This window comes from Cynocephalus volans, chromosome 2 (genome assembly GCF_027409185.1).
Source record: "Cynocephalus volans isolate mCynVol1 chromosome 2, mCynVol1.pri, whole genome shotgun sequence".
NCBI lineage: Eukaryota > Metazoa > Chordata > Mammalia > Dermoptera > Cynocephalidae > Cynocephalus > Cynocephalus volans.
The window spans coordinates 221,627,562-221,643,354 of NC_084461.1; the positions used below are offsets into that span (position 1 = coordinate 221,627,562).

At 39.7% G+C, this 15,793-nt stretch overlaps 1 protein-coding gene across 2 annotated transcripts in view; it reads left to right on the plus strand.

Moving 5' to 3' along the window:
- Positions 1-449: 449 nt before the first annotated feature.
- BMS1 (BMS1 ribosome biogenesis factor) overlaps positions 450-15,793 on the plus strand; it is a 48,287-nt gene continuing 32,943 nt past the window's right edge. For both annotated transcript variants that reach the window (XM_063087375.1, XM_063087376.1), the window contains exons 1-12: positions 450-535; positions 2,020-2,229; positions 2,529-2,719; positions 3,698-3,777; positions 7,126-7,314; positions 7,859-8,001; positions 9,151-9,272; positions 9,537-9,730; positions 10,412-10,551; positions 12,278-13,047; positions 13,259-13,360; positions 14,189-14,346. In XM_063087375.1, coding sequence (XP_062943445.1) covers positions 2,054-2,229; positions 2,529-2,719; positions 3,698-3,777; positions 7,126-7,314; positions 7,859-8,001; positions 9,151-9,272; positions 9,537-9,730; positions 10,412-10,551; positions 12,278-13,047; positions 13,259-13,360; positions 14,189-14,346 — 2,265 coding nt within the window. In that variant the 5' untranslated portion in view covers positions 450-535; positions 2,020-2,053. The remainder of the gene's footprint in view (positions 536-2,019; positions 2,230-2,528; positions 2,720-3,697; positions 3,778-7,125; positions 7,315-7,858; positions 8,002-9,150; positions 9,273-9,536; positions 9,731-10,411; positions 10,552-12,277; positions 13,048-13,258; positions 13,361-14,188; positions 14,347-15,793) is intronic.

Consider the following 15,793-nt stretch of genomic DNA (forward strand, 5'->3'; position numbering starts at 1 on the left):
AGAAATCCCCCAGCCCTGTCATCGAGTGACAGTCCATCCGACGAGTGGGGGATGTGGTGCTCGGGGCTTTGGCAGGGAGGGCCACGGTGACTCAGGGTCACCAAGACTAAATGTGCCCCCTTCCGGAGTCTGTCCCGCATCAAGCCACCGGCACCAGCAGCACTGCCTCCCGCGCCTTCCGCAGGGATGCGGCACGAGCTCATAGCGGCAGGACCTGAGAGTCCCTCCAGCGAAGCCTCTGCTTGGGGCTGCGGCCGGAGGCGCGGGGAGGGGCGGGGCGGGCCTCGGTGGAGAGCAGCGCGTGGGCGGTGCGTGCGCCCGCACTCAGCCAATCGAGAGCCTGCCTTGCGACTTCCGCTGAAAGTCTTCCCTCCGCCGGTCTCTTTTTTCAGTCTTGTTGTTTCCCTCCGGCGAGTCTGCGTGAGGGGTGAGTTTCCGTTTCCGGCGGTGTCCATGCGGGACTGACGAGGAGTACAGTCGTGAGCCTGGTAGCCGCCGCGGTGTTGGGGAGGTGGGCGGCGGCGGGGTCCCTGAGGTGAGGCTGGAGCTCTGGGAGCATCGTGGGTCGCGCGCTTGGTAATGGCTCCCCTCAGTCCTTCCGGACAGTCTGTGCTCCTCAGGAGTGCCTCATACGCTGGGCAGACCTGGTTCGCATCTGCTGTAGAGGTGCTCCGAGGCCGTTGGGTAGTGACGAAGAGAATTCGTGCAGAGCCGGAACGGGGAGGGATGGCGGCAGGGACAGGTCGTTTCATGGCAGGGTAATCGAAGCAGGTGCCTTAGACTTAAACTGGATCTGTTGACTCCAGATGGTGCGTTTCCCACCAGAGAGACAGACAGACAGAGGGAGAAGCAGCACACGTTCAAAATTAAAATATGGTAGAGAAGAAAAGTGATTTTTTCCGATATCACATAGCCATTTAGTTTAAAAGCATTCTTAGAGCCCAGCTCTCCTAACTCCCGGCCAGCGTTCCTTGACATTATGCTGATATATAAGGACTTTTCCGTTTCCGCTGGTGTGTGTGTGTGTCTGTGGGATACCTCTGACTGACCTGCCTGCCCCAGGAGCACCCTGTGCAGCCTTTCGGTGTGGCCCTTACAGCAGGGCACAGAAGATGCTAGTTTGGATTTCCTCCACTAGTCACATCATAGTTGTAGCCATCTCCTGGGACAGTGCCTAGTGCGTCACAGGCAGGTGCAAATACTTATTGAACTGAAATTAATTCAGTACCTTAATTGAATGGAGAGGCTCACGCCCCTCCCCCCCATTTTTTAAAAAACCAAGCTGTAAGATTATATGAAGCCTGATTGCCTAAACTCACTAATCCAGTAGTCCCCACTTTGTGGGCCATGGATTTTCGGGATGCTCAGACACCATTGTAAGAATCTGCAAATCCATGTGGTCTCTAGATATCACCCAGAACCAATCATATCTCACACTCGTAGATGTTACTGTTTTTCAAATGTAGATGACTATTGTGGTTTAGAAGTGTTTAGAGGTTTTACAGAGTCAACAGGTACTGAAAGTAATACCGCTATCATGTTGGATGGTCATTAAAATATTTAAAATGTTTTGTTTGAAATTTAAGTTTTAGTTTAAGTTAAGAAACCACTTCATTAGTCTAGTTGATATTAAATAAAATAAAAACTTTATTTTTTCAGTTTCCCTGGGTGCATTTTAAGTTCTCAGTAGCCACATGTGTCTAATGGCTCCTGTATTGAATAGTACAGATGTAGAATATTTTCGTTATCACAGAAATGGACAGTGCTGATGTTGACACATAAGATGAACTAACAAGTAACTTAAGCATAAAAAGTAATTTTAGCAGAGATAACTTACCTAATTTATAGCATCACACAGAGAAATGGAATTGGGGATATTAAGTGGTTTCTATCCCTGTTGGGTGAGCAAATACATTCTCTCTTTATAGAGAAATAAATAAAATTTACTCTTTTTCCCTGGGTGTTGCCAGGATTGTAAAATGCTTCCTCTGCCACCCCACTCCCACCACATTCTTGCAGGTTAGAGTTATTTGTGAATTGGTAAATAGCCACTATGGAGACTAAGGACCAGAAGAAGCACAGAAAGAAAAACAGTGGGCCTAAAGCTGAGAAGAAAAAAAAACGGCATCTGCAGAATCTCCAACTTGGAGACGAAGAAGATGCCCGGAAGAGAAATCCCAAAGCTTTTGCAGTTCAGTCTGCTGTGCGAATGGCCCGATCCTTTCACAGGTATGTTTAGCTGGAGTCTGGTGGTTCTTCCGTTTATTCTTTTTAAATGGTAGGAGCCTCTCACAGATGACATTTGGATTTATGAATCTAGTCCAGCTCTGAAGGACATAGAGATACATGCCATGTGGTTTCTGGTAAAATGTGAGAAGCTGTTCCCATAGAATCTGCCTTTCCTCCAGCATTTGTGCACTGGTTGGCGTTTTTTTTTGTTTTTTGTTTTTGCTGAAGGGAAAAGAATGTATAGAATTTAATTTATTAAATTTGTTTATCCTTAAACTTTAAACAATTTCTACCAACAGGACTCAGGATTTGAAAACAAAAAAGCATCACATACCAGTGGTTGACCGAACTCCACTAGAGCCCCCACCAATAGTGGTAGTTGTAATGGGGCCTCCAAAAGTTGGAAAGAGCACTTTGATACAGTGCCTCATTCGGAACTTCACCAGGCAGAAATTGACCGAGATCAGAGGTCCCGTGACGATTGTGTCAGGTAAGGGGTACTGCCACAGCTGAAGTGGCAGGTGGTATTGTCTGAGAGATACATGTATCTTTGTTATTTTCTTGTGTGGAAAATGTTAAAGTAGTATTGTCATGTCATATTACCTCTTGTACTTTTATTAAGTTGGCTGTAGCTTCAGAAAAGGATATGTTCCTAGAAATAATGATGTAGATGTATATATTTTATTCTGACTGCTTTATGGCTTTGCCAAGTGTGCTCCTTGGAAAGGCTTAGCAGGCCTGGACAGGCTGGCCTGGTCACTGGGAGCACATTCATTTAACAGATAGTAAGTACCTTCTGTGCACCAGGCACAACTGCTTGCCGTCGTGATGCCAAGTTCTTGTGGAAGTGAGAGGGAATTTTTTCTTTTATTCCTATGAGAATTTGTCTGCTTTGGGAGATGAAGACCTTTCTAAGTTTGAGGGAAGATGAAACAAATTCCCAAAATGGTAATGGTAGAATCTGAAATCTCTTTAGCAGTTATGTAGTCAGATTGAGGCTTTTCATTATCTTAGGTCATTGTTATCTTCTTGACCATTTTCTTTTTACCTTAATTTAGAAATAATTATTGTTCCATGAACGTTCTGTTCCATTAGTTTTGAGGATGTTTTTAGCTGTTGTGAGAACATGGGAAAATTTGACAGTGCTAAAGGCATTGGCCTGCTGCTGCACAGCAGGATCATGGTCATCATGAAGCCTGGCCAGTCAGAATTTTACCTGTTTGAGACCTTTTATTCATCTGAGTAAACTTTTGATATTCCTTTAAAATTAAAGAGAGAACATAGCAAGGAACCCAAGATGGGATTTATTTTATTTTACCAGTTTTTTTCCATAAAAGTGGATTTCTGGTGTATTCCTGTAAAAGTATATGATGTTTTATTGGATGTAATTAAAAATGATAATTAGATTATACAGCTAGAGTTTTTTCAGGATTTTTTAAAAGAAAAATTTTCATCTTTTCATTTATAGGTAAAAAGCGCAGACTCACCATTATTGAATGTGGGTGTGACATTAACACGATGATTGATCTGGCTAAAGTAGCTGATCTGGTAAGTCAGTAGGGGCAGCCTGGGATTCTGATGGAGATTTACAACAATGGGATAGGTTATTTATCCCATAAGGAATAAATTGAAGGGAAGAAAGTTTTATGATTATTAAAGGAATGGTGAATATTATCAGGGGTACAGCAGATATGATGAAATTGAGGATGATGACAATAATTATTGTATTAGTCCGTTTTTGTTGCTATAACACAATACCTGAGAATGGGTACTTTATAAGGAACAGAGGTTTATTTGCTTATGATTCTGGGACAGCTGCGTCTGGTGTGGTTCTCAGGCTGCTTCTACTCATGGTGGAATGCGACAGGCAGCCGGTGGGTACAAGCAGATCACATGGCCAGAGGAAGCAAGAGAGAGAGAGTGTTGGTGCTAGGGTCTTTTAAACAACCAGCTCTTGCAGGAACTAATAGAGCAAGATCTCACTCAGGACCCTCACCCCCCAGGGAGAGCATTAATCCATTCATGAGGGATCCGCCCCCATGACTCAAAGAGCTTCCAGCACTGTCACATTGGGGATCAGATTTCTGCATAAGTTCTGGGGGGACAACACATCCAAACTCTATGAATTATTATAATAAAAATAGCACGTGCACAATGAAATGCATTTTAAAATCTAAAAGCAAACCACACAGGTGGAAAAAACCTTTAATGAACATAGCTAATAAATGTTCATTAACATATACACACATTCAAACATATAATAGTAAGTACCATTTCTTGGACCCTTTTTAGGTATTTTGCTAACAGCTTTCTACAAATTTAGCTTACGTAACCCCCAGTACACCTTTGAGGTAAGTGGATTATCTGCAGTTTACATATGATGAAATTGAGGTTCCCAGAGTTAAATAATTTGTCTGAGAATGGGAACCTGCTTTTGATGGTTCCAAAATATCTTTTCTTAATGATTATGATTAAGTACTTGGATTGCCCTAGAAAATGTAGACAGTATCCAGCATATGGAAAACTTGCAGCCTTCATTGCATTTACGGAAATGATAGTGTTCATTATTTCTGATATTCCATTAACTATCTTTTGAAGTAGCAAAAATGAAGTAAAATAAAGACCCCCAAATTAAACCATATTGATTAGTAAGTATGGGGTGACAGATAATCTTCTTTTCTTTTATTTTTTGTGGCTGGCCAGTGCGGAGATCTGAACCCTTGGTGGTGTTCTTGGTGTTACAACAACGAGCTCTAACAGCTGAGCTAAACGACTAGCAATCTTTCTTTTTTTTTTTTGATTCAGCTATTTTTGGAGAGACAGAGCTACAGAGTGATTTATTCTCTGGTTCAGGAAGACTTCTAATACATAAAATAAAAAGTAATACAGAAATGATAAGTATATGAGGTGGTAGATATGCTGAATACCCTGATTTGATCATTGCACAATGTATACACGTATTGAAACATCACACTGTAACCCATAAATATGTACAATGTGTCAATTAAAAACAAAAACTAACATAAAAGTAATACAGATTTAAGAGCTGTGCCATTTTAATGTTAGAAAGCTAAATGCCATTCAAATTTTGAACATGTAATGAATGCTACTGTTAGTAAAAATAAGTGTTATCAACACAAAGTAGTATAAACTCACTAAACCTTGTGTCTTTGAAATCACTGAAGTAGTTGAGCATAGAAATCATTAGTTTCTCTTTTATGTAAAATATAGCAAGTTTCTAATTTTAAAAAGGTACATATTAAGAGATGCCTTTTATGTAAATCTTTTTAAGCATTTAAAAAGGAATACATACATTTGGTAAAATACTCAAATTGTACTGCAGGGTAGACACAATGCTCATTTTCTCTTTCCCTGCTCTGACCTCTGGTCTTCCAGTTCCCCTCAGAGCAGTATCCTTCCAGATATGTATAAAAACATGCAACCCTTTAAAAACACAAATGGTAGTTTGTTATACACACTGTTCTATGCTTTGCTTTTTCCATGTAATATATCTTGGAGGTATATAATCAGTAAGTTCTAGAGCTCAATCTCATTCTTTTTAATATAGTATTCCATTGTATGGATGCACCATAATTTATTTAACTCTCTGCTCTAGGTTGTCATGAAGCCTCCTAAGCCACAGCAAAGGCACACATTATACATGGATTTGGGTGTTTATGTGCATGTGTGTAATTTGGGGAAGTAGTATGGACTTAGTTGACAAAGGTCGGCAGCTAAGGGACTGTCGGCCACCTATTCCTCCATGGTGTCAAACAAGGTGTTGGGATATTCTACAGCCAGCCCCCACCTTTGACTTGTTCCAGGGTTGTGGAGAGAGCTCTGCTTGCCAGCTCAGCCTGCGGTCTGCAGTGGCAGGTGTGATTTCTCACAACACTCAGTAGCCCACCTTCATGTATTTTGTGGTTTCCCTAGTTTAATCAAAGATAGTGTTTCTGTTTCTATTTTTGGTATTTTTAATTAGCTACAGAAAAATGAGAACAGAGATGTCTTTAATATCTAAACTAGAAGTCTTCAAGTATCAACTCTGAAATTACTTTGCATGTTTGAAGGGTCTTCAAGTTTAAAAATTGGTCTTATCTGCTTATATTTTCTTAGAGATTACCATTCATCATTACTGTCTTTTAACTCAATTCTAAAGTGGTAACCATTTCTTTTTAAAATTTTTCTGAACAATTTCTTGATATAAATTAACATATTAAAAGATAGAGCTTTCCCACTCAATACTTCACAGCAAGAAACACATTGGTTTTTTTTGTATGAGAAGATTGAAAGAAAAGATTTGTTTTCTGTATGTTTTTAATATTTTTCATTGATTATCACTTCCTGTTTTTTGGATGTCAGAGAACTGTTACTTGATTTCCTTGTTAGAGCCCTGTTATTTGGCTTAAAAATACCTTACTTCATTTCTTGAAGTTAGCATTTCTCAGGTAAGGGCCAAATTAGATCCAACCTTTTCTGAGTTATATCTCAAACATCCAAATTCTTGAAATGGAAGTTTATATTCTGGTGGGTCTTATCTTATGGTTGCCTTTTAGGGCAAGTCAGAGGGTGGTGGTTTCTCTTCCAGGGTGACCCTGAGTAGTCATTTGGTTTAGCTTAGAGAAGGAGTTGGCATTTTTTCTGTAAAGGGCCAAATGGTAAATATTTTAGGCTTTATGGGTCTTCTAGTTTGTGTTTTACTTAGCTCTGCAGTTGTAGTACAGAAGCAGCCATAGACAGTATGTAAATGAATTAATGTGGCTGGATTCCAGTAAAACTTTAGTTACAAAAACAGGCGATGGGGGGGACTTGGCCCATGGGCCATACTTTGGAGAGGCCAGGTCTAGATGGCCTGTTTTGGAAGATTGCTTGAAAAATTGTGTGTTCTGTTTTTAGGTGCTGATGCTTATAGATGCTGGCTTTGGGTTTGAAATGGAAACATTTGAATTTCTAAACATCTGTCAAGTACATGGCTTTCCTAAAATTATGGGAGTTCTCACCCACCTAGATTCCTTCAAGCATAATAAGCAACTGAAGAAGACAAAGAAGCGATTAAAACACAGGTTCTGGACAGAAGTCTACCCGGTAGGAAGAGAGATAATGATCAGATTCTAACACTATAATCCTTTTAAAATAGACAGAGTGAAGACACATTAAAAACATTATAGGATTCACCTCCTGAGTTTGCTTTGTGTATTTGTTCACAGTCCCTGGAATATTTTCCTCAAAATAGTCTTTATTCTGGGCCTCTTGGTGTATCTCATTTGTCTCTGTAACAGTGTCTGACTTTCTTTTTGAGTTGTGATTTGATAGAGTGCGACAGAAGTTTCTCCTGCCTCTCCTCCCTCCCTTCCATACTGTCAGTGCCCCCTTGGTCTCAGAATTCTTTCTGTGCTCAGGAGCCTCACTGCCCCCTGTGCCATACCCAGACAGATGCCACTGCTCGACTGGAAAGTAGCTGCCCCTGTGAGGTCCTAACGGGATAGGTCCTGAAAGCAGCTAGTACAGCTCTAGAAGGATCAGGACAGTGGCTTTGCTTAGGATTGTTTTTTATTTTGGGCCTTCATTTTGGTGTAGTAGTGACAAGAATTTTATTGAAATTTAATTTTTAGTTTTTTTTCATGTTTAGGGTGCCAAGCTGTTCTACCTTTCTGGGATGGTGCATGGAGAATATCAAAACCAAGAGATTCACAATCTGGGCCGTTTTATTACAGTTATGAAGTTTAGGCCTCTCACATGGCAAACTTCTCATCCCTATATCCTGGCAGACAGGTAAAAAGTGAATGTAAACTTTTTCTTCCTGGCCTGTATATTTCAAAGCTACAAAGGTTAGAAAAAGAACAGTGATAGTGCTTATTTTGTGCTTATTTGATTAGTGGGGGAAAAAATGTAGCTGATGGAAAATGTCGTCTTATATCATTACTTAAAGATGCTATGCCTTCAGGAGTATTATAAGATAAATTATAAGATGTTTAGAGAAATTGAAGGATTTTGAAGCATTTAAGGCTACAGGATGTGGCCCTGTTGTACTTTTCAACTTTTCAACAGTTTTCAATGACACTGTCTTTGCCCTAGTGCTCTAGTCTCTTAAATGTGTCTTTGCTTCCCTTCCTTTGTGATTTTTCTCGTGTTACTTTCTCAGCCTGGAATACCCTTCTTCTACCTGCCAGAATCCAATTGTATTAGTCCATTTTGTTGCTTATAACAAAACACCTGGAACTGGGTAATTCGTAAGAAAATGAAATTTATTGCTTACAGTTTCAGAGGCTGAGAAGTCCAAAGTCCAGGGAACATATCTGGTGAGAGTCTTCTTTGGTGGTGGCTTTGCAGGGGTCTCACATGGCAGAAAATGGTGGAACAGAGAGAGAGAACTTCTCATGTGCTTATCTTTTAAAAGCCTCAGAACCACACCCCTGACCACCATTATTAATCCATTCACTATGGCATGGACCTGTAATCTAATCACCTCTTCAAGGCCCCACCTTTCAATCATCACAGTAGGATTTCCCACTCTCTCAGCACTGTCACAGTGGTGGCCAAATTTCCAATACCTGGAACTTTGGGGGACATAATTTAAGCTTCAGTGAGTTTGGTGGGGTATTCAATCCACAGCACCAAGCCACACTGAAAACTCAGATCACATGTTAACCCTCTTCCATGAGGGTTTTTCTGAGTATGTTCTCTGCTCTTCCTGACCTGTTTCCCTTTCTGTGTGTCTTATGGAATGCACAACACGTGGAGCCTAATCGAGATGCAGTTGTACGTTTGCTCCTTTTTTCTGTTCAGTGGTGAACTTTGCTTCCTTGTTTCTGTATTTTCTAGTTTTCTAATGAAGAATGTGATAAGTCAGTGACACATGAAGGGAGGTACAAGAACTTTTGACAGTCATCTTTGCCATGTGACTGAATTTTATTTTTCTAGGATGGAAGATTTGACAAACCCAGAGGATATCCGAGCAAACATCAAGTGTGACCGAAAGGTGTCTCTGTACGGTTATTTAAGAGGAGCTCACTTGAAAAATAAAAGCCAAATTCATATACCAGGTATTCTCTTTTTGTAAATCATGCTATATTTGTAGAACTCTTGGGATGGTTTCATTTCTCGGGAAAACTGAAAAATGACCAAACCAAGGAGAGGCACCTTGCTGAGGGGTTTAAAGGAGACCTAACTGTGTGCTGGCCAGTGAAGGTGTTGAGTGGGCCTAATTCCCTCTCCTCTGATGCTGGTGTCATCTGTCTAGAGAGGTACAGTTTTTACCGGCAGTTGTCTTGTCATCTGAAGCCAGCTTCCTGGGTTCTGTCCTCCAGGTGTGGGAGATTTTGCTGTGAGCGATGTCAGCTTCCTCCCAGACCCCTGTGCTCTTCCTGAACAGCAGAAGAAGCGTGGTTTAAACGAGAAGGAGAAGCTGGTTTATGCACCTCTCTCTGGAGTTGGGGGTGTTCTGTATGACAAAGATGCTGTCTATGTCGACCTTGGTGGCAGCCACGGTTTTCAGGCGTTGGTGAGAAGGGAGTCTTTGCTCTGAACTCTCATCATTCTTTCCAAATCTGTTTTTTGTCACAGAAAGTAGTGTATTTGGCTTATATTTATAGAAGCTTTTTATTCGTATTTATAATAAAGGCCCAAATGCATATTGCAAACATGTAGAACGTAGAGAATACTTAATTGTACCAAGCAGAAAGTAAGAGTTCTGTCCACACCTCCTTGGTCCATAGTCCCCGGCGTGGACACTGTGGCCAGTGTGGTGCCTATGCAGCCTGTCCCTCTTTATACAAAACCATTGTGTTTTCCAGCTCTCTACCTTTTTATTTTCTTTGTTTTTCTCATTCAGGATAGTCTCCTTAGTCTGTTTTTTTAAAATGAACTCCAGATTTTTATTTCTCAGTTCTGAAATGGAGTTTTATTGAGTTAAAGTAAATGCTTTCCATAGTGCTGAGACCTCAGGTTTATCTAGCTGAGTTTTTAGGTTGTCATATACTCTGTGAACATTGGCAAAGTTTAACAAAGGTGGGGATACAATTTCAAAGTTTGTTGTAAGAACTTTCTTTTGTTCTTTTTGAGGTAGTAAGAAAAGTTCTCAGGAACTATGTTTAGGATAATTTCAAGAAATCAGTTGAAACCAGTGTGTCTCTTCAAAGTCCTTGTGCTTTCCTCACTTGCCCTTTCTTGGTGGCCTTGACAGGACAAAGTGGGGCCCACCCACGAACTGGTCCAGAGCCTCATCTCCACCCACTCCACTATTGATGCCAAGATGGCTTCAAGTAGAGTGACACTGTTTTCTGATTCCAAACCACTGGGGTCAGAGGATATAGATAACCAAGGGTAAGTTTCCTTATTTTTAATTTAAAAAAATTATATTGCAGAAGATTATATTTCTTGTAATTCTGCTGCTGTAACACTTTTTGGTGGGATTTGTCCAGGGTGTTTAGTTTTGCTTTGCATATGCATGTGTTTCAGAGTGCACTTTTCACTTACATAACCTTACATGGAAATACTTTCTCAAAATTAATGCAGGATTCATTTTTCAGCAGACCCAAAATATTCCTCAAATACAACAGAATCTTTTCCATAGGTTGCTTTTTGTTTCTTAGGAGACCTGAGGCCACTTGTCTTTCTTTTGGCTTTTTCAAAATCCTAGAGCATACTCTGAGAGCTCATTCAGTGGCTGTCTAGAAGCCATATATCATGTCTCTGAAAGTTCTGTATAGATTTTGTTGTTTCTCCTATGGGTAGATTTCCACTAATGTATGGCTTATGTGAATTATTTTTCAGTTTGGGTTGGGAATTTGTATTCCTTTATACATGGTGGGTGTTTGCAAAACATTGGCTTTGTTGTATTGATTTATGAGTCCCAATAAAAATTAACCTGAAAATGACTGACATTGTCTATTATATAATTTGTTGTAGCATCCATAAACTACTTAGCATGATGCCTGATGAATAAGAAGAATTCACTAAAAGATCACCATTTTTCTAATCAGTGTTGTTGTTATTAGCTGTTTGCATTTTTGTATATTCTAGTCATCTTTGTGTACATGAATACTCTTTTCTAACATAGTTGCAGTTATAGTATGTATAAAATTCCTATTTCTAAGCATTTCCTTTTTCTATAGTCTTTATATGAAGGTACTTCAAAAAAGTTTGTGGAAAATGGAATTAAAAGGTAATACGAATCTTTTCATGAACTTTTTGAAGACCTGTTATATATTCATCATTTTGTTATTATTGGTATAGTCTAATTTACCATTCTCAGGCAAAACTTTTGGTTTTTTCTAATTGATGTTTTCTTAATTTTACATATAATGCTACATTAAATAACTTTATTATCATTTTTATTTCACCCCATGGTTTTAGCATTTTAATGATTCTTCTGTATCAGTTATGGCATTGGTGACTTTGAAATCGTGATTTTCTTAATTTGTCATTTCTTCTACATTGTTTAACAAAGAGCTTTCACCTCTCCCTTTATATCAGTATCACTGTTCATGGATAGACTTTTGTTCTGTTCCATGGTCATAGTCCCGTTACTATCATTATTCTTTCTGATGCCTCCATTGTCCCAGATTTGGCTGTGGGAGTCCTCAGTCTCCTGTGTTCTTTTGGCACATCCCCATTAGTCTTTGAGCACTTTTTGCTTTGACACAACAGGATAGTCCAGGCTTACTTTGTCTTCTCCCTGCTTTAGGCCTGGAGTCGGCCATTTCTGTAAGGACTGTGTGTTCCCAGCTTGGAAGTTAATCTGTCTTCTGAAAGATCTACTAAAATTAACTTTCCTTTTGATCAGTTTTTTCCTAAAGTTGGATTTTTTTTTTTAAAGATTATTCTTTATTTATTCTCTCTATAAGTTCTTTTGAAGTGTGTTATAAAACCAAACATGAGTTTGCCTATTAACTAGTCCAGTGTGTATTGAATAATTATTTCTATACTGTCATTAATCCATTCCTTGACATTTTATTTTTCTTTGCATTTTTATTGACTCTATTGCCCTTTCTAAACTGGCTGATCATTGTACAGATTGAGTTATTTTGCACTTAATTTGATAATATAGGCTGTGGATGCCAAAGGAGGAAAAGCAAGTGGATATGAAAACTGGTCGAGTGCGTCGGAAAGCCATTTTTGGAGATGAAGATGAGTCTGGAGATAGTGATGATGAAGATGACGATGAAGATGATGAAATGTCTGAAGGTGATAGGTCAGAAAATGGCTCTAGTGGTGATGAGACAGAAGAGGAGGAAGATGCTGAAATGACTGATAAAGAGTACATGACTGTTGAGGGCGTCAAACGGCGGAAACTGGAGGAGCTGGAAGAAGACAGTGAGGTGGACTTGCCAGCATTTGCTGACAGCGATGATGACCTTGAGAGGAGTTCAGGGGAAGAAGGTGAGGCAGAGGAAGCCAGTGAGAGCAGTGAGGGAGAGGGCTCCACTGCAGGAGGAGAGAGGGCCGTCTTAGAGTCAAAGGCTGCTGGAGAAGGTGGTGAAGCAGGACTGTCATCAGCTAATCATCGGATTGATCATATGAATCTGGAAAAGTCTTTGCTGATGAAAAAAGCAACACTCACCACTTCCGATTCTGGTCACTGCACACCTGAAGAGGCGTTTGCATCTGAAGATGAACCTGAAGAAAGCTCCTCGCCCAGTTCAGAGGAAGAGGACTCAGAAAATGAAGAGGTTACCTGGAAAAGTCTTCCAAAGCCTTCTCAAGTAGGCAGTAGTCAGAAACTGGACTTAGAGAACTTAATTGATAAGACTAGTGACATAGAAGATTTACTCAAAGAAGAAGATTACAAGGAAGAAAACTATTCTACAGAAACTTCAGGTATGCTTAAATTTAATTGGGTGCTGCTGTAAACTTGGCACTCAAAATGTTGCTGTAAATAGGATGTCCACATTTGGGCATCTGCTGTTTTGGAGAGTTTAACTCTTCAAATGTTGCATCATGAGTGGATTTTAGGATGAATGAGCAGTGAGCGTGAAGAAGGCAAGACAAGTGAACAGACTTAACCAGACGCTGGCATTGGTGCTTTCAGGTGCCCTCAAGTGGAAGGAAGACCTTTCCAGGAAGGCAGCTGAGGCCTTTCTGAGGCAGCAACAAGTAACTCCAAACCTTCGAAAGCTTATTTATGGGACAGGTAAAGAACTCTGGTTCAGAGCTGGAAGTTTTTTTTAGTTTCTTAGGTTATTTTCTATAAAGTAGAAGAGGGAATTGGTTAGAGGACTGGGGTGGTGCTTTTGACAGCCATAATTCCTGGCTGTAATGGTTTATATTTGGCAGATGTTTTTAATCATCAGCTTATGAGGACCACAGATTAATCATATGAAATAGATTAATGGGTTTACCATAAAGTTTTTGATATGAATACTGTCTATTATGTCATTTCATACCTCCTATTTAAAAGTCCTTCATGAGACATTTTTGTAAATTTAGTGCCAGAAAAATATTTCAGCCTGGAAAATCTTTGCTTTTTTCCTTTTGGAAAAAATCATGCAGAAATAAATGTAAAGTGGTGAACTTTTATACTGAGCTCCCCAGTTACCACATGATCAAGGCCACACTATTAGGCATTTAGGAGGGCTGCCATGTACTGGTTTTCATTCAGGTTATCCCTGAGTACTCTTAGTGATGAGAGACTCAACACTGCTCACAGAAACTCTTCTACAGTAGTTTAAAGTACTGTGTTTAAATGTCCCTTCCCTCTCCTAACCCACAATATTCTCACTCCTCAATGAGCTCTCTGCTGCTGCCTTGTAGGGGGGTGCAGGAGTCTTCCAAACATACTGAGTGATGGTTTCTTGGCCTTTCTTTGTGGCTGACTCGCGCAGGGCCACCACCATACCTGTGATAAACTGGACACTCAGTCCCCTGAATTCTAAGATGTGTGGCCTAATTAGTTAAAGATAATGAGTCCTCTAAGGTTGTAGGTTTTGTTTTCACTTTTCCATCATGGTGATGTCTTTAGTGACAGAAGATAATGAAGAAGAAGATGGTGATAACCGAGAAGAGCTTGGAGGATTGTTCCGTGTCAGCCAGCCTGACAGAGAGTGTAAGCACAAGGCTGACTCTCTGGACTGCTCCAGATTTCTTGTGGAGGCACCCCGTGATTGGGATTTAGAGGAGGTAAGGCTGAGTAGTATGTTTGACTTAGGAGAGAATTAGGGAATAGTTTTAGAAGATTATCTGGTTGCAATATTGCTTACATGTTGTTGCTTCTTATTTTTGTAGGATAACAGGTTGTTTTGCCAGACATTGGAGTAGATATTTCATGCATCCTAAACAGTAACATGTTTAAGTTTAGTTAGACCATGTGCATGTGTTATGGAGAAAAGGAAAATTATTTTGAAGCATGGCACTTACGTTTTTCTACATTTGAAATATTTTGTATCTTATAACTAGGATATACCTAGTGTCCCCAAGTTAACGTATTTATAAGCAAACAAAAATCAGTGACACTGGTAAAATGTTCCTCCACCACCTCAGCACTCCCTAGACACACTGGAATACATTCAGCTCTCAGACTTACCAAGGCTTAATCCCATCTTAGACACTTTCCTCTGTTTTCTCTTCTGGAATACTCTTCTGATCTTCCCAAGGCTGGCTACTTTTTGTCATTTTTTTTTTTTAGCTTAAATGTCACTCCTCATAGAAGCCTAATCATTATCATATTACCTATTGTGATTCACTTGGTAGCACTTATGCCCTTTTTGAAATTTTATTTAACCATTTTTTATGGTAAAATTTAATACAGATATAGAAAACCACATAAAACAATTGTTTAACTAATGAGTTGCTAGAAGGTGAATACCCCTGTAACCACCACTGAGACCAAGAAACCAAGCTTTGCCACTGCCAAGCAGTGCTGCACATGACCTCCCCAGTCACAGTCTCCTTCCTCCCTGTGCAAAGGAAATGTCCAGACTCTGAAAGTAGTCATTTCCTTTTCTTCATAATTTTATCCTCAAAGTTTGTATCACCAAACACCATAATTTAGTTTAATCTGGTTTTTATTATGTTTTTCACTATTCCTTTTAAATTTCTCAATCTGCAATACTCCCCTCCCCACCTTTTTTTTTCCACTTGCATGTTATTTGTTTAAGAAATCAAGTATTTGATATCTGGAGTTTCTTATATTCTGGATTTTTGTGGATTGCATTGCTTCCCTATGTGCAGTTTATCAGGCTTTCTCCTCTGTATGTCCTATAAAATGGTACAGAGCAATATCAGTACAACTTCCTGTGATCGGAAGTGTTCTGTATATGAGCTGTCCCATGTGGCTACTTGTAGCTATTGAGTATTTTAAATGTGGCTACTGAAGGGCCGGCCTGTGGCTCACTTGGGAGAGTGTGGTGCTGATAACACCAAAATCAAGGAATTAAGGGTTAAGATCCCTTTACCGGTCATCTTTTATAAATAAGTAAATGAATGAATGAATGAATGTATGTATTTGGCTAGTGAGTCTGATGAACTAAATTTTTAATTTTGTCTAAATTTTATTTAATCTTAATTTAATTAAGATTAATTTAAATATCCATGTGGTTATAGTTATCCTGTGGACAGAACATTTAGA